The sequence below is a fragment of the Vulpes lagopus genome, chromosome 1 (assembly GCF_018345385.1).
Source record: "Vulpes lagopus strain Blue_001 chromosome 1, ASM1834538v1, whole genome shotgun sequence".
In the NCBI taxonomy this organism is placed as follows: domain Eukaryota; kingdom Metazoa; phylum Chordata; class Mammalia; order Carnivora; family Canidae; genus Vulpes; species Vulpes lagopus.
The window spans coordinates 61847916-61875327 of record NC_054824.1 but is presented as its reverse complement, the minus strand read 5'-3'; the positions used below and the strand labels follow the sequence as shown (position 1 = coordinate 61875327).

The 27412-nt window shown below is 36.5% G+C and overlaps 1 protein-coding gene across 6 annotated transcripts in view; it reads left to right on the top strand.

Moving 5' to 3' along the window:
- Positions 1 to 27412, top strand: part of UBR2 (ubiquitin protein ligase E3 component n-recognin 2) — a 122975-nt gene that overhangs the window by 82613 nt on the left and 12950 nt on the right. For 4 of the 6 annotated variants that reach the window (XM_041769780.1, XM_041769746.1, XM_041769920.1 and 1 more), the window contains 19 exons: positions 2896 to 2948; positions 4043 to 4145; positions 5160 to 5208; positions 5610 to 5764; positions 8103 to 8205; positions 10443 to 10552; positions 10663 to 10743; positions 11059 to 11237; positions 12094 to 12293; positions 14274 to 14367; positions 15029 to 15190; positions 16629 to 16732; positions 17436 to 17514; positions 19976 to 20124; positions 20490 to 20545; positions 23507 to 23603; positions 23895 to 23962; positions 25489 to 25624; positions 26314 to 26404. In XM_041769780.1, the coding sequence (XP_041625714.1) occupies positions 2896 to 2948; positions 4043 to 4145; positions 5160 to 5208; positions 5610 to 5764; positions 8103 to 8205; positions 10443 to 10552; positions 10663 to 10743; positions 11059 to 11237; positions 12094 to 12293; positions 14274 to 14367; positions 15029 to 15190; positions 16629 to 16732; positions 17436 to 17514; positions 19976 to 20124; positions 20490 to 20545; positions 23507 to 23603; positions 23895 to 23962; positions 25489 to 25624; positions 26314 to 26404 (2069 nt within the window). Of the gene's footprint in view, positions 1 to 2895; positions 2949 to 4042; positions 4146 to 5159; positions 5209 to 5609; positions 5765 to 8102; positions 8206 to 10442; positions 10553 to 10662; positions 10744 to 11058; positions 11238 to 12093; positions 12294 to 14273; positions 14368 to 15028; positions 15191 to 16628; positions 16733 to 17435; positions 17515 to 19975; positions 20125 to 20489; positions 20546 to 23506; positions 23604 to 23894; positions 23963 to 25488; positions 25625 to 26313; positions 26405 to 27412 lie in introns of those variants that run through there. The other 2 variants (XM_041769855.1, XM_041770067.1) reach the window with 2 other exon arrangements.

Here is a 27412-nt window from a genome sequence, read left to right as displayed (position 1 = left end):
AAAGTTACCACGGGTGAAGATAATAACTTTGTGACTTAATATTATTGGAGAAGTAAGAAATACCTGCTCAGCTATGTTGAGGATACTAAAGTTTTTCAGAGCTTTTTTTCTTCTGAAGCATCCCAAAACTCTCCTTAGGAAGCCATCTCTTTCATTTTAGTGAATGTAAAATAATGTTCACATGAGGATTCAGAGGCTAATTGTAACTATTTCTTGTCCCAGGATCTCCGGTTCTTTGGCCAACTATTTTTCAGCAACAGGGCTTTCAGATAGATACCCAACACTTGTAGTTAGGAGAGATCCTTATTTCCTTGGGCTTTTTTAAATGTTTTCCCAAATTTGAAACAAAGATTAAAACTTTCTTTTTTTCTTTTTTTTTAAAGATTTTATTTATTTATTCATGAGAGACACAGAGAGAGAGAGAGGCAGAGAGACAGGCAGAGGGAGAAGCAGGCTCCATGCAGGGAGCCCAACGCGGGACTCGATCCTGCGTCTCAAGGATCACACCCTGGGCTAAAGGCAGCGCCAAACTGCTGAGCCACCCGGGCTGCCCAAGATTAAAACTTTCAACCTTAATATTCATTCTTCTGGGATTTAAACCTCTATTTGTTGCATAGTAATACTTCCTTTAAGCTTTATGTTATGAAAAGTTTCAAATATCTATAGAAATAGAAAGCATAGTGTAACAGAATTTATCACCAGTTTCAGCCAGTCTTGTTTTATTTATACCCCAATCACAAATCCCTACGCCCCCCACTGGGTTATTTTGTTAAGAATACTAGGGTTAGGGGACACTTGGGATGGCTCAGTGATTGAGCTATCTGCCTTTGGCTCAGGGCGTGATCCTAGAGTCCCCACATTGAGTTCCACATCAGGCTTTCTGCATGGAACCTGCTTCTCCTCCCTCTTCCTAAGTGTCTGCCTCTCTCTCCCTGTCTCTCATGAATAAATAAATAAAATCTTTAAAAAAACAGAAAAAGAATATCAGGTTTAGGGGCATCTGAGTGGCTTAGTTGGTTAAATGTCTGCCTATGGGTCAGGTCATGATCCCAGAGTTCTGGGATCAATCCCTGTGTCAGGCTCCCTGCCTAGCGGAGAGCCTGCCTCTCCCTCTCCCACCACTGCCCCCACCTCTCTCTCTCTGTCAAATAAATAAATAAAATCTTTAAAAAATATATATCAGGTTTACCGGCGTATGATACATGGTCTTTATAACCCAACCAAAACTACAAAATAAGTTTGCCATAGGGGAGGAAAAAAGAATCAAAACTTCCAAGGCCCTGCTTTTTTTTCTTAAAAGTACCTTAAAGGAAAATTTGTATTCTTTATTTACATTTTATTTTTTTTGTGTGCATATTGCTAGGGATGAGCCATTTTTAATGATTTCCTCAGATGACCAAACCAGACTTCAGAGCATTCTCTGTCCCTGCTTCTGACTTTACTCGCAATGTGACCATGTTCATTATAATTTCAAAGGAGAAAAAAAAAAAATCTTGTAAAAACAAAAACAACAACAAAAAAGGTCTTATTCCAAGCATTCCAGTAGTTTTTTTTTGCATGAACTTAGCTATAATATAAGTAGTTTTATGAAATAGTTTAAAAAGTCCAAGAAAAAGTTTCTCTTTTTTTCCTTTTTTGTATTTGAAGTTGCTAGGGGGTGGGGAGTTTGCCTGTTTGATGTATATGTGAAACAATGTTGTGCAACAATTAACTGGAATTTTATTTTGCTGAGTTGTTCTAACCAAAAAACAAAAAACCAGAATAACAGGCTTAGCATTTCATCTATAAATGGAATTGTATATGTATTAAAACAGTGGTTCTCAATCAGAGACAATTTTGCCTCCTAGGATATATTTGGCAGTGTCACTACTCAGGGCAGGGTTGTGTGGTGCTACCGGCATTGAGTGAGCAAAGGCCAGAGATACAGCTAAACATCCTATAATACAATGCACAGGACAGATCCCCTACAACAAAGAATTATCTGATCCAGATGTCAGTAGTGCCAAGGTTGAGAAACTGGTCTTAAAGGACTTTTAGAAAAACCTACCTATATGCCATGATAAAAGAACAATAATTAATAATTTCTTAATATCACTAAATCTAGTCAGGATAAAAATTACTTAAAACTTTATAACACAGGAAATAAATCCTGAGCTGTTAGATGAGGAAGCAATTACAGTTTCACTTGGACTTTATAGAATAAAGAATTTTTTTAGGGGTCAGGAGAAGAGAGGGAGAGAGAATCTGAAGCAGGCTCCATGTCCAGCACAGAGCTCGACCCAGGTGCTCAATCTCATAACCCTGAGATCAAGTCCTGAGCTGAAATCAAGAGTCAAATGCTTAACTGACTGAGCCACCCAGGCACCCCAAGAAGAATATAATTTAAAACAGCATTTTAAAGTATACCTTGTACAAAGTGATGGCAAGTATATTTACCAAATATTTTTGACCAGAGAATTCTTTAATCAGCATTCCTATTAATATATTTTTATGAATGGGATATGATTTAGGAAATGCTGTTTTACTAAAAATAGATAAGGAATCAGTGTAATTTTCATGAAATAGTATAAATATCTTATATAAATTTTGTTTAAATGTTATGTGTACTTTGTGTTGTTTTTAACTTAATTCCTTTTGAAAGCTGTCACCTTGAATCCATATGGTAGTAACTTGTTTCTAATTATAGAATCTGGGTGTTAGTTTACAAAATAATTTCCTTGGTTATATATTAATGATTATGTTTACTATGGAATCCTCACCTATAAAAATTGAGATAATAGTATACCTGCTTCATAAGGTTGCTATCTAAGGCCTGAGGAGAGAAAAGTACAATGTTCAACGTGCTAGCAGACACTGTTAACATGAAATGCACTTACTTGTTTCTCATGCTGTTAGGAGAACAAGGAGACTGGCATGGAGAGCGTAATTGAAGCAGTTGCCCATTTCAAGTGAGTTTACTTCCTTTTCTTTCCTGTTCAATTTTTTATATATATTAATTTTTCTTACAGTTTCCTTTGATGGAACTGAGAATGAAATTGTTACTTTCAGAGAGTGACAGACATTTTCAGATGCATAGTTCTGAACTACATTTCTCACTGTCATTTCACTCTTCTGATCTAGCTCTGCACTCATCAGCCTAAATTGGTTTATGAGAATTTTCATTGTGCTCAGAACTGGTGTTCCTAGCTGATAGTTTCAAATAATTGACATTAAACTGAGCAGATGGGGACGCCTGGGTGCCTCAGCGGTTGAGCATCTGTCTTCGTCCCAGGGCGTGATCCTGGAGTCCCGGGATCGAGTCCCACGTCAGGTTCCCTACATAGAGCCTGCTTCTCCCTCTTCCTGTTTCTCTGCCTCTCTCTGTGTGTCTCTCATGAATAAATAAATAAAATCTTTAAAAAATAAAAAATAAATAAACTGAGCAGGTGAAGGATGCCCAGGTGGCTCAGCAGTTGAGCACCTATCTTCAGCCCAGGGTGTGATCCTGGGGTCCCTGGGTTGAGTGCTGCAAAAGGCTCACTGCATGGAATCTGCTTCTCCCTCTGCCTGTGTCTCTGCCTCTCACTCTCTGTGTCTCTCATGAATAAATAAATAAAATATTTTAAAAAATAAAAATAAACTGAGCATATGACAGAAGTCAATGCATTGAGCTTTCTTAAAACTGCTTTCTTTGTTTCCATCTGAATGTGCCTCCTAAATTATGAGGTGGCCTCTGAATAGTGCCTTCACTCTCTAGTGGTCAATAGGTAAACTAGTTTATCCCCTTGAGATTGTTGAGGCAATTCCTCAATCCTGCTTTTTCCTGCTCCCACTCCAACAGTGATGTCCTTATTTTGTTAATTATGAAGATACAAAGTAGATGTGTCAGATAAGATGATGCATGTAGAGCTTTGGATGTAGATTACCAAATTAACCCAGAGAATAGTACCACTTTACATTCATCAGCAGTGAGAGCTCTGCTTTTTTATTCTGTTATCTAAGACTGTCTCATAAATTAGGGTGTGACTTTAGTAATAATATTTTAAGGACTTTTTTTCCATAGAAAACCTGGATTAACAGGACGAGGCATGTATGAACTGAAACCAGAGTGTGCCAAAGAGTTCAATTTGTATTTCTATCACTTTTCAAGGGCAGAGCAGTCCAAGGTAAATGGGAAAATTAAAAGTGTACTGGGGAAGAGCTGTGTGTGTTTGTTGATTTGTTTTTTTCCTAAACAACTTTTACTGCTTTTCAGGTATTGAAAAAGAATACAATAAAAATATTGTAGGAAATTTGAAAAAATATAAAAACGTACAATGAAGAAGGCATAGATTACCTAAAATATTACCACCTAACATTTTGGGCCATCCCCTGCTGCTGCCATGTATGCTAAATACATATATAAGATCTATATAATTATATACATAACCACACATATGATTGTATTTTATTGGCTTTTGAAGACAAATTGTCAACCTGTATAATAATCAGTTAAGCTCTTTTATGTTCATTTCAGAATTGCTACTACTTAACATTATCCTTTTCCATAGTAATTTAGGGAATTTTCCTCATAATTGTTAGGTAAATTTTGTCTTTTAGGAGTCTTTTTTTTTTTTTTTTTTTTTTTTAAGATTTACTTATTTATAATTTGAGAAAGAGGTAAATTGTACATGCATGTGGGAGGGCCAGAGGGAGAGAATCTCCAGCAGACTCCCACTGAGCACAAAGCCTGACATGGGGGTTCAGTCTTATGATCCCTGAGGTCATGACCTGAGCTGAAATCAAGAGTCAGACACTTAACCCACTGAGCCCTCCCAGGCACCCCAGCAGTCTACTCTTAAAACATGTTTTCGTAAAGGATGTTAATTAAACTTAAACATGAAGCTTTGTTTAGTTTTAGATGTGTACCATAGAGCTTAACCCTAGATAACATTTTGGTTTTGGTTTATACATCATTCCCCTGCATATTAAGATAAGAAAGAACTTCTTTGGGGCTTGGTGGGGGTGGGTAGTGTGTAGGAAAGGAAAATAATCTTGATGTGTCATTTGGGGCTTGGGGGGGTGCCAAGAAATAAGGGTAAATATCTTCTAAAATCAGAAAATGGTATGACAAAAATTAACTTAGTAGTTGTAGATATTAGGTTGTTGTGTATTACTAATTGCCTCTCCAATTTTATTAGGCAGAGGAAGCTCAACGGAAATTGAAAAGACAAAACAGGGAAGATACAGGTATTTTTAATCTTTCTAAAAATCTTTTCTCTTTTCTACTTGTTAAATGTTGTTTTCTATTGACTATAATGTTTACTATTGGTGAATTGGAAGATTTAAATGTTTGCTTTCCAAGTGAACATTCAAAAGACTAATAAATATGCAAATACAGAAATAGACTGTACTGAGTCACCTCTGGCTTAGTGGTTTTTATCTCATATCCTAGGACATTTTTAGGGAAAAGAAAGGCTTTCCTCTGCACTGCACTACTATTTATGTAGTTTTTATGCATTTGACCTTGTGAAGGTAAAATATAACTTTAAGATCCGTGTTAATGATTATTCTTTGAGTGAAGACTATCAAAAGATGGGTTTTTAAAAACATGTTCTACAGAAGAAGCCAAATAATAACTTTATTTTCAGCACTTCCACCTCCAGTTTTGCCTCCTTTCTGCCCTCTATTTGCAAGTCTGGTAAACATTTTGCAGTCAGATGTGATGTTGTGCATCATGAGGACAGTACTGCAGTGGGCTGTAGAACATAACGGATATGCCTGGTCTGAGTCCATGCTCCAAAGGGTAGGTTTGAAAACACTTATTATTTATATTTTAGTGCTTTTTTAGTAAAAGTCAAAATATTCTTGTCAATATCTATACACAGACAAATTAGCACAAAACAGTGTTATTTTAATTTGAAATATAGTAATATTGTTACTGCTTTTGTGTCTGACAATGAAAATGAGAGCCAGGCAGGTATTTTTTAATTATACCACTTAGTTGTGATTACCTTGGTCTTGTTGGCCACTCTTCTCTCATTGATTATTTGTGATATCTGTTTATGCAGTACTCTGACACTTGTATAATGTGTTATCCTTAACATGTTTTTATTTAACCTCCTCAAAAAACTGTGGGTTCATCAGTATCTATATTTTACAATTGAAGAAATTAAAACTCCAAGATTTATGGTCATGTAGCTAATAAGTGATAGAACCTTGTTTGTATTTTATTTTACAGCTTTGATGTAAGTCATTGTTGAATTGTTTACTTCATTGAATTCACACAACACCCATTTGGGTAGATAAACTTTTTCCATTACATAGATGAAGAAGTCAAGTTTCAGTAAGATTCAGTTAACTTGTTGGTGTTACTCAACTAGTAAGTAACATAATAGTAATTATTCAGTTAATAGAATTTGCCTACTCTGTACCTGTTTCTGTGGTAGGTACTTTTGCATACAATATTTGCAATTCTTAAAACTCTACAGGGAAGGTGTTTTTTTCCCCCCATTTTAAAGATGATGAAATTAGGCTTACACAGATTCCCTGAAGGCACGTTAGATTGAAAGCTATGAAGCCAGGATATAAATGAAAGCAAGCATTATTTCAGATCCATCCTCCAAAGCTATTTTTCTTTCCATTATCTCAGCAGACTCAAGTGTCTCATTGGCTAGGATATGTGTATACTCACACACACCCCTCCCATTTATAAACATATACTTAAAATGTAAAAGCATGGAGTTATAGGCTACTAGAGACCATCAGTATTATATGAGCAATAGATTTATGGGAAATGATGGAGAAGAAAGGAGTGAACAGCATTACCTTTTATGTACATTTATTTTATGTCCTTCAAGCTAACCTAGTTCATCCAAGTCTCTGACAGCCACAGTAGCTCTTTGTGTGGGGAAACATATAGACAACACACACATATTTCCTTCCAAAATTGGGAAGCAGGATAAGAGCAGTAAAGATGCAAATAAAATCGATGTAATTTTATATTTTCCTAGAAGTCTAGTAAGGGATTTTTTGTGAGATTTAAGAACTATAAAAATCTTCATAAATTATGTGGTATTAGAAATAAAAGTATGGGGATGCCTGGGTGGCTCAGCAGTTGAGCGCCTGCCTTTGGCTCAGGGCATCATCCCAGTCCAGTATCAAGTCCTGCATCGGGCTCCATGTGAGGAGCGCCTTCTCCCTCTGCCTATGTCTCTGCCTCTCTCTCCTTGTGTCTCTCATGAATAAATAAATAAAAATCAAAAAAAAAAAAAGAAAGAAAGAAAGAAAGAAAAGAAAGAAAAAAAGAAAGAATATCTTTCTGAGATGATTAAGATTTTTAGTTCTTAGAGAAACTAGAGAATATTATAAACTAGATCATTACATGATAGATGCTTTCAGCTCTATTTGGTCACTGATTCTTAAATTTTTTTTAAAGACTGTAGTGTAGGGATGTCATAAAACTGAGAAGGACGTATTACATGAACTTACTCTAAGAATTTGCAGTTGAATTTTCTTCCAAGGTGACATGGAAATTTTTGTTTCCTTAATGAGAATTTTTTATTAGAAAACAAAATTTAGGGATCCCTGGGTGGCGCAGCGGTTTGGCGCCTGCCTTTGGCCCAGGGCACGATCCTGGAGACCCAGGATCGAATCCCACGTCGGGCTCCCGCTGCATGGAGCCTGCCTCCCTCTGCCTGTGTCTCTGCCTCTCTCTCATTCTCTCTCTGTGTGACTATCATAAATAAATAAAAATTAAAAAAAAAAAAAAGAAAAGAAAAAAAAATTTAGAGTTTGAATTTAATAAAAATTAGTACTTCAAATTATTTTTTGCACTTAGTCTTTAGTAGTTTGCTTTATCTTTTTTCAGTGGTGAATCCTTTTTTATTACCGCCTATAAAAATACGTGCTTGGGCAGCCAGGGTTGCTCTACGGTTTAGTGCCGCCTTCAGCCCAGGGCCTGATCCTGGAGACCCGGGATTGAGTCCCATGTCAGGCTCCCTGCATGGAGCCTACTTCTCCTTCTGCCTGTGTCTCTGCCTCTCATTCTCTCTGTGTCTCTCATGAATAAATAAACAAAATCTTTTTTTTAAAAAAGTGCTTGATTTTTGATGTACTAAAAGTTACAAAACATTTTATTCAAGGTGTTACATTTAATTGGAATGGCACTACAAGAAGAAAAACAGCATTTAGACAATGTCACAGAAGAGCATGTAGTAACATTTACCTTCACTCAGAAGATATCAAGTATGTATATACTTTTTACTAAACTAATTGAAGATACTACTGATTTTAAATATGTAATATAACCTCTTATTTGCTCATATAGATTCTAAATAGATTATAGTAAATCCAGATTTCTGAGGTTATATGTACTCATCTGTGTGTTAAAGGTACTATATATCATATCCTGATCCTGATGTATTTTCATGAAAATACTTAGGGACTGCACATACTTAAAATACATAAATTTTAATTCATAAACTGAAAGCATTAATGAGGAGTCCTTAGCTTGAAATCAGTATAGCACATACATTTAATTCTCAGATATGCTTTGAAAATACAAAGTTTACTATCAGGGTTCATTTTTAAATTCTTGCTGTTATAAAGACATATTATTAAAAATAAGAAAATTAGCTATAGAAGATTAGATTATCATTTTATATATAAAGTAATGTGATTTTTTTTAGAAGGCCAGGAGACTTTTCTTTTAGCTTTTTATTGTTAAAAATTGTAAACACAGGCAAATGTTGGTACAGGAAACATCCATACACCTACCACCTAGACTTAGTAGTTAGTATTTTGCTATATTTTCTTTAATATTTGCACACTTTTTTAAAGCATTCATTTCAGCCATCATATTTCATCTCTAAAGAAAAGCCTTTCCTCTCTTGATTTTCAAAATAAGCATTTGGTCTAATAGTTGCCTTCAGGGGTTACAACTATGAGGCTTCTTTGTTCACTTAGGATTGTTGTGCTTTGCTTTTTAATATTACTCTTGGGTTTTCATTTACTCCATTTTTTATAGTCACATATGGTCAAGGTTCCTTTAAAAAAAAAAAAAAGATTCTTTTTGATACTCAAATTGCTAGTTTTGGTCAGTGGGAATCTGTTCAGTTGGCTTCCCTGCCCTTTTGACCCTAGCCTGTCAGTATTTGAGCACACCTTACTTTCTGGCACAAAACATGCCCCAGACTCATCTTATACTTTCCCTGCCCCAGACCTGCAATCCACCATTTGCTCAGATATTTAAATGAATTTATACTAGGAGTTTCAGCAGGTGGTATAATGGATAGTAATACCCATTAAAGGTATTAAACTATAATTTCATCCACTCATCACTCTACAACATCAGATTCTCTTTCTCTTTGTCTCTTTCTTTCAACAATCATTTTCTCTAGCCATTCCTCATATTTCTCTTTAAACATTTTATATAATTAAAACCCTGTTTAGAGTCAAGTCCCTAAAATTAGCCACAAAACTTTAGATCTGAAAGAATATTAAAAGATCACATAGTTCAATCTCTTGCCCTCTTAGGAATATTTTGCCCAAAAGGCAGCACTTAAACCAAGAAAGTCAATAACTGGACATTTTTTACTATAAAACTAAATTAGCTAACATTTAGATTAAGTGTACTCTTGATGTGGACTTATATGTCTTTTCCTCAAAGAAATAACTTACAGAAGAAGAAATGCATTTTATTTTAAATCTAGGTTTTATTAAAAGGCCAAAACAAGGGGCACCTGGGTGGCTCAGTTGGTTAAGCATCTGCCTTCAGCTCAGATCACGATCCCAGGGTCCTGAGATCTAGCCTCATGTGGAGCTCTCTGCTCAGCTGGGAGTCTGCTTCTCCCTCTCCCTCTGCCTGCTGCTCCCCCTGCTTGTGTTTGCTCTCTCTGAGTGTCAAATTAATTAAAACCTTAAAAAAAAAAAAAGGCCAGGGTAGCCCGGGTGGCGCAGCCGTTTAGTGCCGCCTGCAGCCCAGGGTGTGATCCTGGAGACCCCGGATTGAGTCCCACGTCAAGCTCCCTGCATAGAGCCTGCTTCTCCCTCTGCCTGTGTCTCTGCCTCTCTCTCTCTGCCTCTCATGAATAAATAAATAAAATCTTAAAAAAAAAAAAAAAGGCCAAAATAAGTTGATGTATTTTTACACACACACCCGTGTAATCTAGTTCATTTCTTACACTTTTTTAAATCTCAGGTAGACCTTTTAGCTGGGTTTTTATTTAATTGCTAAAGGCTATGTTAAAATAATCACTTGGTATAAGATGTCCATTTTGAATGATTAAAGCATTCTAGTTATTAACTTGTTTTTAACTACATATACATCACATTCTTAAGAAGTATTGAAAATCTCTAAGAAGTAGAGCTGTAAGTAAATGATGGGCAGATAATGTTATAAGCAACCTTATCTTCTTGTGCATAGTAATAAGCACTGTGAAATATTAGTTGTTATTGTGCCTTTTATTTTTTTTCTGCCTTAGAACCTGGTGAAGCACCAAACAACTCCCCTAGCATATTAGCTATGCTGGAAACACTACAGAATGCTCCCTACCTAGATGTCCACAAAGATATGATTAGATGGATATTAAAGGTACAATTTCTGGCATCACTTTGCTTTTCATGAGAAACATTCAGTGTTCGTTATCTTTAAATTTTGATAATATTTCATAGCTTCCAAATAACTGATACTTTTTGTCATAGACTTTTAATGCTATTAAGAAGATAAGAGAGAGTTCATCCACCAGTCCTGTGGCAGAGACTGAAGGAACCATAATGGAAGAGGTATAAAAAAGCAAATGAGGTCCTACTGAAGGATTGTAGCAAGTTCACTATAAACAACTAAACTTATCTGTAATAAGTTGGTAGTTGATGTTATTCACAAAAAAATGTGAATTCCAAACAATGTGCCACTTTTTATTTGTTGTAGCAATTTTTTTTCTGTGTCTATTCTTTTTTTTTAAACAAGGCTAAAAAAATCTTTTCTCTTGTTTAGATAAGTAAGATTATTAAATAGTTTTTAAGTAGTAGTTACAATCAAGACAGTTCTGCTTTGGGGCAAAAATGTTAATTTGGCATTTAATGGTCTAATTAAATTAGAGTTCAAGAGACAAAGACAAAGCTGAGAGGAAGAGAAAAGCTGAGATTGCCAGACTGCGCAGAGAAAAGATCATGGCCCAGATGTCTGAGATGCAGCGGCACTTTATTGATGAGAACAAAGAACTCTTTCAGCAGACATTAGAACTAGATGCCTCTACTTCTGCTGTTCTTGATAATAGGTAAAAAAATAATTAACATTTTTTTATCTCTTGACCATTGATTCTCAAATGGGAAAGATGTTGGGTTGTATTCCTTATAAGTCACTTTTAGTCTGAAAGTAATTTAGAAGGATTGGTAGGCGAATAGGAATTACCCATAGAATTTTAGTTTTTAGTATACATTTATGAGTATATCTCCAACTATAGATAAGATACCATGTGTATGCTCAAAATGATGTGTCACACAGAACACACTTGACATTCAAAGAATGAGTGCACAGGGCGCCTGGGTGGCTCAGTTCGTTGAGCATCCAACTCTTTTTTTTTTTTTAAGATTTTATTTATTTATTCATGAGAGACACAGAGAGAGAGAGGCAGAGACACAGGCAGAGGGAGAAGCAGGCTCCACACAGGGAGCCCGACACAGGACTTGATCCTGGGTCTCCAGGATCCGGCCCTGGGCTGAAGGCGGCACTAAACTGCTGAGCCACCCGGGCTGCCCAGAGCATCCAACTCTTGATTTTGGCTCAGGTTATGATCTTAGGGTCGTGAGATCGAGCCCTGTGTCAGGAATCTCCTTGAGATTCTCTCCCTCTGTACCTTGCACGCTCTCTTTCTCTCTCTCAAATAAATAAATCTTAAGAAAAAAAAAAGAATGAGTGTACTAGGCTCAGTTAACTGAGTGTCTGGCTTCTGTGTTGCATATTGGATTGCTGTGAGGGTTATAGGAGATGGTTTCATATATATGAGTGACTTCTACCAGTTCAAATCATCAAAACCACACATGTTGAATATGTATGTACCTAAAGTCTACTGCTTTATGATTAAATGGAAACTTCTTAGGCTCATTCATGAAACTTGTATTCTTTTATTGCAGCCCTATGGTTTCAAATATGGCACTTACAGCTTTGGGACCAGCACAAACTCAGGTCCCTGAACAGAGACAGTTTGTTACCTGTATATTGTGTCAAGAGGAGCAAGAGGTGAAGGTGGAGAGCAAGGCAATGGTTCTGGCAGCATTTGTTCAAAGATCAACTGTATTATCAAAAAACAGGAGTAAATTCATTCAGGATCCAGGTAAGTCATAGCTAGATCCTCTCCTCCCTCTCAGTGACTGCCGCTCATTGTGGCAAAGAAATTTTATTAAGCTAATAATAACTCCATAGGTTTGGTTCGGTGGCATCTTAGGCAAAAATTTTCCAGTTGACAGATGTGGAAACACTCCAGAAGTTAAGTATCAGCCATGAATTACATAGCTGGTAAATAACAGATTTTCAAAAGAAAGCTTTTCTTTGTGATACAGTATTAGCATACTTGGTACTTAGCAGTCTTTCCCATTTTTCAATACACTTGTAAAGTCCTACTAATTAGTTGCCACTCTGAAACAATAATTTTGTCTACTGGATAAATCCAAAGTGGAATCTCTTGGGAACCGATCTTGGGAATCTCACTGGCAACCGAGTTGCCTATAAAAAACAGTCCTTGAACCAGATTCTGATGCAAAGTAGTGATAATATCACTGATAGGGTTCCCCAGAAAGCAGACTCTTGAAATAGAGATGACCATGCAGGACATTTATTTGGGAAAGCCTTGGAATCAACATCTGTGGAATGGAGAGGAAGGAATCAGGTTTAGGCAAAGGGAGAAGTTGAGCTTTAATGCAATTCCTCAAAGGCTTCATCCCACCCCACTGGAACTCTGGGGCCAGATGGCCCTTCAAAGGTGTCCTTTTTTGGAGCAAGGGGAATTGCGTCTTTAAATCCCAACACTGATCAGTGACTGGTTGTTGGCCACCTCTGGAAAGAGGTGTGACTTTGAGCGAAACAGGTGCCCCTTAAAGAGGAATAACAGTTAAGTGCCCTTTTCCAACTGCTAAGGAGGGAATAAGTCATTCATTCCTCCAGGAGCATCTAAGCTGCAGACACTTTTATATCTCTACTCTTAGACTTGTTTATATGTCATATGCCTCAACAATTCCAGTAAACTTCTTGAGAGTGAGAACTGTGTCTTAGGAATTTCCAAAGCACTTATTTAGCAAGTGCCTTTTACATTGTAGAATTGAAAACCTGCTGGTAGGATAGCTTTTTCTCTGTAAGGAAAGTCTTCTTATAGTGTAGCTAGCTCTCAAGAGCCTAGCTGAAAAAGATTGATCTGCTTCATCTTAAAAAATAATCATTTGAACTAAGCAATTTATAAATTTCATTGCAGGCCAGAGATAAAGTTATCAATTTTATTTAATTAGTTATTTTGTGAAGAAAAAGCTTTTTGCTCTAAGGTTTTCCAAATGCTTTCACAATTTATATCGGGAAAGATCTTTTTTTATCCTATGACATTTGTACTGTTCTAGTATATAAAGCAAATTAAAACTTGAATAATTCTTTATAGAATGTTATGGAATTTCTAAGACTATGCTAATTTATATAGAGAATTCCAAAAAGAAGCCAGGCACTCATCTTAAGTTTGTCTTCATGTTATCATCTCCTTTGAATATAAAAATTAGCATCAGAACAGAAGACTGTTTAAATTACTCTTTTTCCCCATCTGGGCTGCTAGTCCTGGGCATTTGGCTTTGGCTCTGGTACAGAGATTGTGACTATTCTTTGCATGAGTGTCTTAAGCAGAATCTCCTCTAGGGGGCGCTCCATTAATGCCAAAACAACTTTTTTGTTGCAGATCTTATGACCCAGCTATCCTAAAGTATTAAAGGCAGCCCCGGGGAAGTATCTCCCCCTTAATAAGCTCAGGAATTTTGGAAGGAATGGTGCCCTCAAAGCGTGGAAGAGTAGAGATGTATAATACAGAATTCTAGTTTCAGTTAACAAATCAGGGATGTTTAATTTGCTCAGGGTGTTGAAAATTAGAGAGTCTTGCTTTCTCAGTAATCCAGGGTCTTGCATAAATTACTGGTATCTCAAAGGAATAAACTAGCATTTCATTTCAAGTTTACAAACACTTATCAAGGATTTCACAATTTAAAGTTGTACCTTTATTATAGGAAGATTAAATGCTTGGTTTTTTGTTTTGTTTTGTTTTTTGTTTGTTTGTTTTGTAATGCAGAAAAATATGATCCATTATTCATGCACCCTGATCTGTCTTGCGGAACACACACTGGTAGCTGTGGGCACATTATGCATGCCCATTGTTGGCAAAGGTAATTTATATTCTTAATATTAGTCAAGAGAAGCTTATCCGAAGGCTCAAAATTAACTTTTTAAGTAAAAGACATTTCATTCCAAAAAAAGAGAACTAGAGATGCTGAAGAAAAAAACTGCATATCACTACCTAATAACAACTAAAATTGAGTTGCTTTGTCATACATGTGAAAGGAGTATCTTAGAAACTTCATAGTATGTCAGATATATCTTTAAATGTGGGGATCTGTATTAGCTAACAAACTGGATGAAGAAAAAGATTTTTTCGGTGGCATAAACCCTAGATGAGTAATGTCTTTCCAGGGTGTTCCTCTTGATTTGAAAGGTGTTAGTACTTGCCTTATTACTTCCTGAGATTGTCCTGGCTCCCTAACCTAAGATGGGATAACATCTAATTTGTTCTACCTTGGTGCTTTCTATTCTGCAAAACCAATGAATCAATGCTATTATCTTAGCACTGTGCTCATTCAGTGATCATGCATTTGCGCTAGGAAGTCGCCACCAGCCCTAGGGAAGTGACAAGGCAGCACTGAGACCAAGAAATGTGAAGATTTTAATTCTTGTATTGTGGAAACAAATTAGTTAAAACGTTGAAGCTTGTGGCTCTCATTGAGAAAAATTACCATTGTTTTTGATACCTCATGTTCTCTAATTGTAAAGGTATTTTGATTCCGTTCAAGCTAAAGAACAGCGAAGGCAACAGAGATTGCGCTTACATACCAGCTATGATGTGGAAAACGGAGAATTCCTTTGTCCCCTCTGTGAGTGCTTGAGTAATACTGTAATTCCTCTGCTGCTTCCTCCACGAAATATTTTTAACAGGTAAATTTGGGCTCATAAACCTTTGTATTTAAGCAGTAGTTTTCCTTTGAAAATAATGAAATGATAAACCAGAGGGGAGAGAATCACACTAGGTAATTGCATAATGTTTTCCAGATTCTCTTTTTTGTAGTCATTTCTTTTGGTATTCCCGTGAAATATGACTTTAGTTTTTAGAAAGGAACGGGCCAAATTTAATAGTTTCTTGGTCACCCATAATACATTATAGAAGGTGTAAAATTCTCATGTATTTATGAAAACTATATCCTTTATTTCTAGGACTCTAAATCTCTTCCTCATACTTTGCAAGATATGCTTAGTAAATGGATGGGGGATGGAGGAGCTGTTTAAACTGAATTTATTGAATATTCTAACAAATGTAATTTTTTTACACTCTACTGGTTGATAATACCTCAGGAGTTGGGCCAAAATATGAAAATCTGTTGACATTTTCAAAATGGAAAATTTTTACTTCATAATTTCTAGGATGTTTCTGGTTAATAGAAGTATTGCACATTCTCAGTTCAATATGAATTTGATACTCTCTTCTATTCAAAACTGGGTTTTATATCTCAGTTTAGAATTACACTGTCTACCTTACCTGCACAAATACTAATTTAAGTTTTGCGCATATTAAACATTATTAATTTCTGTGCTATTTGGATCCAACTCAAAGCAAAGTTCTTTTCAATTTTAGGAATTCAAACTATGATGTCTTAGTTTATGCTACCACAAAATCTTCTTAAAACATTAGTAGATTTGAGTATAAGCTCACACTTTTTAATCATAACAGAAAATCATGACTTACATCTGCATTTGAATTGATAAATTAATCATTGTTAGATTAAGGATTCACTGCATATCAGAAGAAAATTATATTTGTTGTATTTCATGCATTACTTTAGTTGTTCCCCCCGCCGTGAAGGTCAATTACAACATAGTTCATGAAGAATACAGGCTTTTTTGGAGTCTGATATACCTGGGTTTGAATGCTAGATCTGTCCTTGATGGGGTTGTAATCAAGTTACATAGCTCTGAACCTCAGTTTCCTCATCTGTAAAATGGGGAAAATAATGTAACCTATTTCATAAGAGTATTTTGAAGATTAAACCTAATACTATAAAATGCTTTTACTAAGTGTCACATAATAAACACTCAGTAAATACTAGCAAATTCCAGTATTGTGAAAAAATGAAATTTTTGACAAATAACGTTATTAGCATTATAGTGACAATATCTTTTCATTTCTATTGGCAAATATCTATTCTTATTTTTTTAAGGCACCGAATTTTCCCCTAGCTTTTTTTTTTTCTTTTTTTTTTTTTTGGAGGTGTGTTTAAACTATTATGCCCATGAGCATAATAAAGCGCATAATTATAGAGTCTTTTTGTATCTTAAACTAAGTAACAGAATACTAAACAGTCTCTATAATCTTCTCTAGCAGGTTAAATATTTCAGACCAACCAAAACTGACTCAGTGGATTAAAACAATCTCTCAGCAAATAAAAGCATTACAGGTTCTTAGGAAAGAAGAAAATACTCCTAGTAAGTTCTGATAAGTTCATTTTTCCCCTAAAATCTGAGATTGTTGGAAAATGTAGCTCCAGAAGAAATTATTTAAGAATATTTTAATTTAAAAGTGAAACCTCTCATTTTAAAATTTGACTTATTCTAATTTTCTTTGTCTTAGTGAACTAGTTTTGACTTACCACATTATTCCCTATTTCTTGAAAAACATACAAGCTCATGTGAAGTTTATAATAAATACTTCTCACTTATTCCCCCATTTTATTGAAGAGCTTCTGGGGGTGGGGGAATGTAACTGAGTGTTGCAGAGCCAGCTTTAGTTCTTGATGGGCTGACTTGCTTTATTGTTGGCATTACCAAAGACTTACCAAGTTTCATAAATATGTACTACATTTAACGACCTCGTGGGAAAGCAGTCTGAGTAGATTTTGTATCAACTGGTTTTTATAAAAACAAAATAGCATACCTTCCTTACTTCCCCTAGCTGTGTTCTAGTGGCTATACTATTAGGAAAAGCATAGTTGACTGTAGAAGGTGCCTCGGTCAATCAGCAGTAGTATTTCTCATGCTTTGTATGTACCTTAGGCCACTTTTTATTAATGGTAATCTTTCCTGTCATTTTTTAATTTCTTTGACCTATATTTAGAATGAAATTTATGACTGAAATTTATAGAAATACTATAGACTGATGAATAATAATATAAAATGGTTATCTCTGTAGATACTGCTTCTTCAAAGAATTTAGAGAATATGGATGAATTGCAGTTCCCTGAAGGGTTTAGGCCTGATTTTCATCCTAAGTGAGTATATTATTTTATTTCTTCTGAATTTGTTCCACTTGAAAAATTTAGTGGTTAGAATATTATTTGTCAAACTAGGGAGCAAAACATTATGGTACATTGATCTGGAAATCTGAGGTTTAAGGATTAAATGTTGATACTTACTGCGGGTATATTGATAAAAACTGAAGAACCATGTGACATGCTTTCCTCTCACCAACCTCTCCTAGTCTACATTGCTGACTTCCTGCTCTACCCTTCATCTGGCTCTCCTCAGCAACAAATCAGTACATCTAAATCCAAACTGCTCAGCATCCCCCAAGTCCTATACTTTCCTTCTGACTTTCATATTTCTGGTGATGGCCCCACCAATGTCATAGTAACCCAGGATCAAAGCCAGAATATTTTCAGCCCTGTTTTATTATAAAGTACAGTATAGGTTCTATAGACAAACTACAACTGCTTGATTCAGTTCCCAGCAACACTAGTTGCTAGCTATGTGATGCTTTTCAAATTGCTTGACCTCTCTGTACCTCAGTTTCCTCATCTGTAAAGTGAGTACTAGTATCTACCTTACGTTGTGAAGATAAAGTGACATAATGCATGTAAAGCTACCAACTAGAAAAGACATCAGTCTTTTGCCTCCCACATCGCCTACCTCCATCCCCATCTCTAGTCCTATGATACTGTTTGTTTTGCCATTTATTTCTATATATCGAATTCAAATGCTTAGGTGACTGTCTTTTGATTTATTGTTTTTGCACCATTATCTTTCTGTTGACTGACTAAAATTCAACCCTTACCTCTATCTACCCTATCCACTGCTCTTCACGACTATCCAAGTAGAGTTATTTCACAATTTTTAGTTAAACTGGTTAGCAATTTTTGCATTTTAATGCTCTTTACTAATAGAAGCTATGTGTTATGATTTTATTTCCTTTCTTATATAACATTATCTTTCTGGTGGTTGATAATCACCTTATTTCTTTCGTGTACTTGGTTTTTATATGGATATATTACTTTTCTGTGTACACACCCGTGGTGTAATAGCTCTCTCAGATGTCTAGCAGTAACTTTTCTCAGTGCTCAGATACATCAGATGATCTTCTGTTCTGGAACCTGTGTCCTCCTGCCCTGATCAGGACAAGGTACCCTGAGACTTCCAAGCCTGGCCATGCCCTTCATATTTCCCTGCATCTCAGATCATGCTCTTTCTTAATTTATTCCCTTGTTTTGCACAGGTGACCCTAAGAAAGGATGCCTGGGTGTTAAATTTTCATGTCTGAAAATATAATTATTTATCCATATGCTTGGTTGATGGCTTGGGTATAGAATTATAGGCTAGAAGTAATTTTTCATCTAGATTTTCAAAGTATTGTTCTCCAAATTCTAGCATCTATTGAGAAATTAATGCTATTCTGATTCCTGTTCCTTTATGACTATTACTTCCCTTTAATTCCCAGTGTTCTAAAATTTCTCTGTGATGTTCCTTGGTATATGAATCTTTTCCGCATCCATTTTACTGCGTTTTCAGTTGACTTTTTGAAGATTCATATCCTTTAGTTATGAGAATTGTTTTGTTTCTTAGACAGTCGTCTTTTGGTTTTTCTGTTCTTTGAGATGGTCCTACTGTTAGTTAGCTCACTGTTGGCCCTCTTAGGCTGATCCTCTAAATTTCTTGCAGGTTTGCTGGCTTCTGTACTATCTGTTTTCCCTGTATTTTTTTGTTTCTGCCTATTTGTTTAGGTTTATCTCTCTGATGTTTGATTCTTTCTTTAAATGTGTACTGGTCCTCAGGTGGCTGTTCCACAGTAAGTCATGAAAAAGCTCATTGATGCCTGGTAGGCAGGCTGGAATTTGCTGACCTGTGAACTGATCAGGCACCTGCTGCTCTTACTTGGGATCCCCAGATGCCTGTTTGTAAAATGGCTCCCCCCAAGGCTTCTTTGCTGGAGAGACTAACATCTTTGGCAGTGGGTATACATTGTCAGTGTTCTTAAAATGGAGATAGAGGTCAAGGGTTGTTTTTAAGGTTCAGTATGTAGGCTTCCACCAAATACCTTATTTTCAGTCCTGGGTCTCACCCCTACCCACCAAAATAAAGTATAACTCCTCTTATTCAGGGACAGTTTGCATGTCTTTAATTCCCGCTTTGCACACTCTGTTTTTTAAATAGCGTAAGTGGTTCAATTCCAACATAGCAAATGGCTGTTAAGAAACTAAACCATTAGGGATGCCTGAGTGGCTCAGTGGTTGAGCATCTGCCTTCAGGTCAGGTCATGATCCTGGGATCTTGGGATCAAGTCCCGCATTGGGCTCCCCATAGGGAGCCTTCTTCTCCCTCTGCCTGTGTGTCTCTGCCACTCTCTCTGTATGTCTCTCATGAATAAATAAATAAAATCTTAAAAAAAAAAAAAACTAAACCATAATTAATTAACATGAACACATTGTTTTAAGCTAATTCCATACATGTTTACTTCAGGAACCCTTATTCTGAGAGCATAAAAGAAATGCTAACAACATTTGGAACTGCTACTTACAAGGTGGGACTAAAGGTTCATCCCAATGAGGAGGATCCCCGTGTGCCCATAATGTGTTGGGGTAGTTGTGCATACACCATCCAAAGCATAGGTAAGAGATTTATAGTTGTGTCTCTCGCTAAGTCACAAGCATGTGCTAACATGAATTATGTGTAGAAGCCTGTACTTAAATGAGATGTGTAAAGTGGCAAAAGTATAAAGAAATCAAGACTTTGAAGTAGGAAGTAAATATAGACACAATATTAGATTGATAGTTTATAAATAAAGCACAGCAAGTGAATTCATTTTGGTGGTGCTTATAACTTCTTGTTTCTTAAGAGGATGTGTTTTTAATTTTACTTTTCATCCACAGTTAATTCTTGTGAAATGACTTAAAAGATTTCAGAACCTGACAGTATTATGCTTTCAAATGTACATAACATCAAACTCATCATCTTAACCATTTTTAATCTGCAGAAAGAATTTTAAGTGATGAAGATAAACCATTATTTGGTCCTTTGCCTTGCAGACTGGTAAGTTGTCAGTTTACTCAGTTCACAGAATGGTGAAATGGAAATTTAGTGGTTCTACTTTTTTTAATCTTAAAAACCTGAAATAGTTATTGAAGCATAGGTTCACTCCTTTCATAGTAAAGCCCATTTTCTGTAACAATAGTGAAGAACTAATGTTTGTGGTTTAATTTTCCATGATTTTCTTTTAAATAGACTTCAGCTCTTTTCATCCAGAGATCTTGGTTAAACATGCAAAAAATGGAAAACTAAAAACCGTTCTCGTTCTTGAATTTTTAATGCTATAATTGGAAATATAAAAAGAACATACCTGGGGATCCCTGAGTGGCTCAGCGGCTTGGCGCTTGCCTTTGGCCCAGGGCATGATCCTGGGTGGGGTCCCAGGATCGGGTCCCACATCGGGCTCCCTGCATGGAGCCTGCTTCTCCCTCTGCTTATGTCTCTGCCTCTCTCTCTCTCTCTCTCTCTATTTCTCCTGAATAAATAAAATCTTAAAAAAAAGAAAAAAGAAAGAAATACCTAAACCACTTTGGACTTAGAATATCTGGAAGTACACTTGATATTAAAACTGTCCTGGGGATCCCTGGGTGGCCCAGCAGCTTAGCGCCTGCCTTCAGCCCAGGGCATGATCCTGGAGTTCCGGGATCAAGTCCCACATTGGGCTCCCTGCATGGAGCCTGCTTCTCCCTCTGCCTGTGTCTCTGCCTCTCTCTCTCTCATAAATAAATAAAATCTTTTTAAAAATAAATAAATAAAATAAAATAAAATAAAAAACTGTCCTGAATTGTATCGTTATAGTAAATCAGCAGAATGATAGTTCTTAACTATGAAGTATATGATATAATGTTATGACATATCAGCGTTGACTGTGATATTTTCTGCTACAATAAGTAAGAGTTGGTAATATGTTGATTATTAAAAAGGTAATCTAGTTATCCATCTAGTTGGTCAGCAGAGTTTGTTGAATTCCTCTCCTATATATTTGTCCTATCCCTTTCATTCATACTCCTACTTATCTGGTTCAGCCTCACATCATTTCTTGACTAGAGTATTATAGCAGTCTCTATTCTGAATCTTTTTTCCTAATACAATATGAAATGGTTCCTCCAAAAAGTAACAGTGACTATATCTCTTAAACTTTTTTTTAAAGTTTGTTATTTATTTATTTATTTATTTATTTATTTATTTATTTATTTATTTAAGTAATCTCTATACTCAGTGTGGAGCTTGAACTCACAACTCCAAGATCAAGAGTTGCATGCTGGGATCCCTGGGTGGCACAGCGGTTTGGCGCCTGCCTTTCGCCCAGGGCGCGATCCTGGAGACCCGGGATCGAATCCCACATCAGGCTCCCGGTGCATGGAGCCTGCTTCTCACTCTGCCTGTGTCTCTGCCTCTCTCTCTCTCTCTCTCTGACTATCATAAATTTAAAAAAAAATTAAAAAAAAAAAAAGAGTTGCATGCTCTTCTGAGCCAGCCAGGTGCCCCATATCTTAAACTTCTTAACCTGTTTCTCCATTATCACCTCCTGCCAATCCCTGCATCCATGGTCCACACTGGCAGAATCATTGCCAGTCCTCCCAGGCCTTCACCTCTGCTAAAGTGGCCCAAGCAGACTCTTCCTCTTTATGATGACTCTTCAAGCTTTCCTTTCCCGGAAAACCTCTGAGTCCTGTGAGTGGAATATCCCTCTTGTGAGCTCCTTGAGTACAGGAGAAGTGGGGTTAGTTTTTATTTTAAGATCTTCAAAACCAAGGCTAACATATATTAGTCCTCAATATTTGGTGAACCAAATAGCATTACAGAAAATTTGGAAAATAGGGGATCCCTGGGTGGCTCAGCGGTTTAGCGCCTGCCTTTGGGCCAGGGTGTGATCCTGGAGACCCGGGATCATGTCCCACATCAGATTCCTGCATGGAGCCTGCTTCTCCCTCTGCCTGTGTCTCTGCCTCTCTCTCTCTTTCTCTCTCTCTCTCTCTCTCTCTCTCATGAATGAATAAGTAAAATCTTTTTTTTTTTTTAAAGAAAATTTGGAAAATAGAGAATTAAGCAGGAAGAAAAAAAACTCTTGTTCGCCACCTGTTTTTTCCATTAGCGTGTTTAAACTTGATTACAGTTGGTATTTACATGTAGTTTTGTTCCTGTTATATTCTTCAGTTTACATCAAGATTTTTCTCATTGTTGCTACATAGTCCCCATAATGATTTTTGATGGCTGCAGACACCCTGATTTGTTACATTCATCTTCTTGCCCATAGTTTCCCCAATATTTGGAAGATTTCCCACATTTTAGAGTATCTCTTTAGAATAAAAATAAAGAAATACTGCATCACCTTAGTTGTTTATAATCTGTCTGAATGCATATATCCTTTTCCATAGAGAACCAGCAGCTTGGTTTCAAGGAGATGCCTTTGGTTTATTCTGCATACAATTAGATATTATTCATTCCATGTTAGAGACATGTCATTACAGATGTGACAGATTCAGTTACATACCCCCTAGAAAGATCCTAGAGAGATCTCACGTGCATCCAGCTTTGCTTTGACTAGCTGTGCTTTGAACTAGGATTCCTAAAAGAAGATAACTACAGTTGACCCTTGAACAACATACATGAATTTGAACTGAACAGGTTCACTTATACATGGTTTTTAATTTGTGTGTGTATAGTACCATAAATGTACTTTCTCTTCATGATTTTCTTAGTATTTCTTTTTCTCCAGCTTCTTTTATTGTAAGAATACAATATATATAATACATGTAACATAAAAAATGTGTTAGTCAACTATGTCATCAGTAACGCTTCTCATCAGCAATTAAGTTTTGGGGGGGGTGAAAGGTTATATTCAGATTTTCAACTGAATGTGACGGGAAGGGGCACAGCTTCCCCACCCCCTACATTGTTCAAGAATTAAATGTACCTTATATGCTGACTTCTTTGTTCATTGCATCAATCTCTTTATTTCAGGATGACTGTCTTAGGTCATTAACAAGATTTGCTGCAGCACATTGGACAGTGGCATCACTTTCAGTGGTGCAAGGACACTTTTGTAAACTTTTTGCATGTGAGTATGAACACCTCTGTACCATATATGTTATGGTCATTTCTCATCTTCTGTAATTTTTTTTTAGTGGTGCAACTACTCTCCATTATGAAAAATATTTTGGTAATACTGTTTATGTACAGGTTATAGCTTATAAATTCATATACATGTTATAAAAAGATAAATTTAAACTAGGTTATATGCATTTTAAAAATAATTTCAAAAAAAATAAAAATAAAAAAAAATAAAAATAATTTCATATTTATGTTTGCATATGAAATATGCTAATGTAATTTTTTTTTAACTATTTAGCATTGGTGCCAGATGACAACCAGGGAGACCTTCCATGCATATTAGATATCGACATGTTTCATTTATTGGTGAGTATCTTGTGATTTGTGTTGTTTTTTAAGATTTTATTCATTTATTCATGAGAGACAGAGAAAGGCAGAGGGAGAAGCAGGCTCCCTGATGATCAGGGAAGCTGATACAGAGCTTGATCCCAGGACCCCAAGACCACGATCCGAGCTGAAGGCAGACACTTAACCAACTGAGCCACCCAGGTGCCCCTATGCTGTAATTGGGGTTTAAAATTCTTTTTATTTTATGACAACTGTATCTTAGACTTGGTGACCAGTGTAGAGGCAGACAGGAGGAGTTGTCATCCATTATTCTTACTACTTCTGAGTATAATTCTTTTCCCAGAAGCCTCAAAAAAGAAAATGTTAAGGAATATAGTTGAGAGGCTTGACCTCTCTTATTTTGCTTTGTGACTAAGATCAGTAACTTACCTCTTTGTTTTTTACCCATAAAGAAGTAGAAGTAACACTAGTAATATAAGGGCTGCTGCTGACTCAGAGTGCTCTGGGACAGGTAAACCCTATGGTCACATTACTTAGCAACAGACAGCCCTTTTCTGTGAATTAAGAAAAGGAACGTATTCTGAGCAGGTGCATCGGACAGGCAGGTGAGTCTTAGTGCCCAGACACAGCACTGGCTAAGCAGTGGGTGGCTGATTTTCAACCCCACCTTAGCTAGGTCACCTTTACACAGGACACTGAGTTTACCACCACACATAGCAACCCCATTTGCAGTCCCCATAATCTTTGGGCATTGGATTCTGAACCTTTAAATTAGTTAGTCCCTGTCTCAAATGATTGTGTCAGAACTCAGTGGAAGAAGCAGTGTAAAGAGCTTAGAGCACTGTGTCCCCAGTAAATGTTAGCTATTATTACTGTTTCTATGACTGCTATAAAGATTGTGCCACCACTGGCACCATTGGACAGGCAGCAGGTGGCTCACAAGCAAGCTAGCATTTTTTGTGCACCTGACTGCTTTCACTTTCTTTATTAGTTAGCCCTTACATCCTTGCTACTGAGATATTAAAAACATATATATATTATTGCTAGTTTACCAGCAGGAAAACTGAGGCTCAAAGGTGTGAACTTGTCTAGAAAGCTCATAAGAGGAGTGGAATTCGGGACACCTGGGTGGCTCAGCAGTTGAGTATCTGCCTTCGAGTCAGGGTGTGATCCTGGGTTCCGGAATTGAGTCCCACATCTGGCTCCTGTAGAGAGCCTGTGTCTCTGCCTCTGTCTGTGTCTCTCATGAATAAATAAATAAAATCTTTAAAAAAAAAATGAGCTAGAATTCATGTATTTTAACTAACAGTAAGGTATGTATTAGAAATCACTGGGCATATGAAACGGTGCTTATGAAGACTCCATTAGTCCATAAGTCATTTCATGTAGCCAGTCCCAGTGGAATTTCTACATGTGCCTTGTAACAATATAGATTTCTGAAGGGGATGGGCTGAGCTCAGAAGGGGATCATGTTAAGAAATTGGAAATATCTTCAAGTTTGGAAGGAAAGATGACCTGTCTGACCCTTGGCATTTGGTATCTAGGTGGGCTTGGTGCTCGCTTTCCCTGCATTGCAGTGTCAGGATTTTTCTGGGATCAGCCTTGGCACTGGAGATCTTCACATTTTCCATCTGGTTACTATGGCACACATCGTACAGATCTTACTTACCTCGTGTACAGGTAACTCCTTTTATTCAGCTTCATGAAGGACAAAGTACTGTTTAAAAGAAAAGTAAGAGGAAGAGGTGCCTAGATGAGAAATGCGTAAATTATGATTAGGCTACTTCTTTTTTCTGTTGATCCTTATGTAGAAAGTTTTGAAACAAATTCCGTTCTATTAAAATCCCCTAGTGGGACACCTGGGTTGCTCAGCAGTTGAGCGTCCACCTTCAGCTCAGGGTGTGATCCCGCGGTCCCAGGATCAAGTCCCACATCAGGCTCCCTGCATGGAGCTTGCTTCTCTGCCTCTGTCTCTACCTCTGTGTGTGTGTGTGTGTGTCATGAATAAATAAAATCATAAATAAATAAATAAACAATACCCTAGCTATGTGAATGTTTTTCCTTTTATTTTTATTTTGTAAGTTCAGTAATAGTCTAGTACCATAGAATATATATTTAGCTGATTTTATTCACAGGCTGCTTCCTGGCCTGCTGAAGCACATTTGCTTCCTCTCCTAAAGCCTCCCGGCTCCTTGTTAAGATGGAGATTGATACTATCTGAGCACTTGAGAGATTAAAGTTCTTTGTATTTTGTAGGAGTATTTTCAGATAATGTGCAAATATAGGAGTCCATTTGAGCACTTAAATGATATGGTCCTTAATCTACTTCATAGGCAAATGTGAAGTACTAATATTTCCATATCTTTCAGAAGAGAATGGCATGGATCAAGAAAATCCTGCTGGTGAAGAAGAATTAGCAGTTCTTGCTTTGTATAAAACACTTCACCAGTGTACAGGAAGGTAGGATCATGATCTTTACATCATCACAGTTCCCAAATATCAGTAAGTGATAGCATGAAAAAGGAATTCGTTTGTTGAAAAAGGGAAATTGCTGCCTGTTGACATGTTTAAAAGAGATGAGGAAGTGATCCACAGAACTCAAGACATTTTAATATAATAACATGATTGGAAATCTCTGAAAAAGAAGTAATTTGTAGAGCTTCCCACATGTATTTGGCCATGGAATCTTTCTTTTGTTCAGAGCATTTGGCAGTGACTAGTGGAAGTATAGAACTTACTTTGAAAAGTACTATTCTAAAATATATGTTGTCTCACAAGGAATTTTAAAATGCAAATTAAGTCAGCATAATATATTTTTAAGGTAATATCCAGGACTGGCCAGAGTGCAGGGAAATTACTAGAATTCCACATATTGTTGGAGCCATTTGGATTTGGTACAGCAGTTTGTTTCACTTAGCTTTTTAACAGTGTATGTCAAGAACCATAATATTTATTCTTTGAGTCACTCATTTCTGAGAGTGCACACTAAAAAAATAATTAGACATATAGAAAAACCTATAGGCATAAAAAAGATGCACACTGTGATATTGTTTGTATTAGCAAAGAATTTAAAGCAAACAGTGTTTGCTTACAAGGGAATAATTTGCTGAATATTATGATTGATGTATTCCAGAATATTATAGTTCTGATAAGAATTATGTTTTATGATGTTCTGAAAAACAAGTTAATTTTATATTTCATATGTTACAACTATAGCTATGTAAGACCTAGATGAGTGTGCAAATAGAAATAGCCAGAATAACAATGCTGATAAAAGTTTCTAGAATAGTGGATAGGGTTTTATTTTCCAAATTTTCTCTTTATATAGCTATATTACTTTTATAAATTTTAATAAGAGCATTGGCAACTATAGCACTATTTATACTTGACGTCCTGTAATGGGGCTGCCCGCTCCTTATATGCCTCTGTGCCACTGATTCCAAATAGCAGTTGTCCCTGTTTTCACAC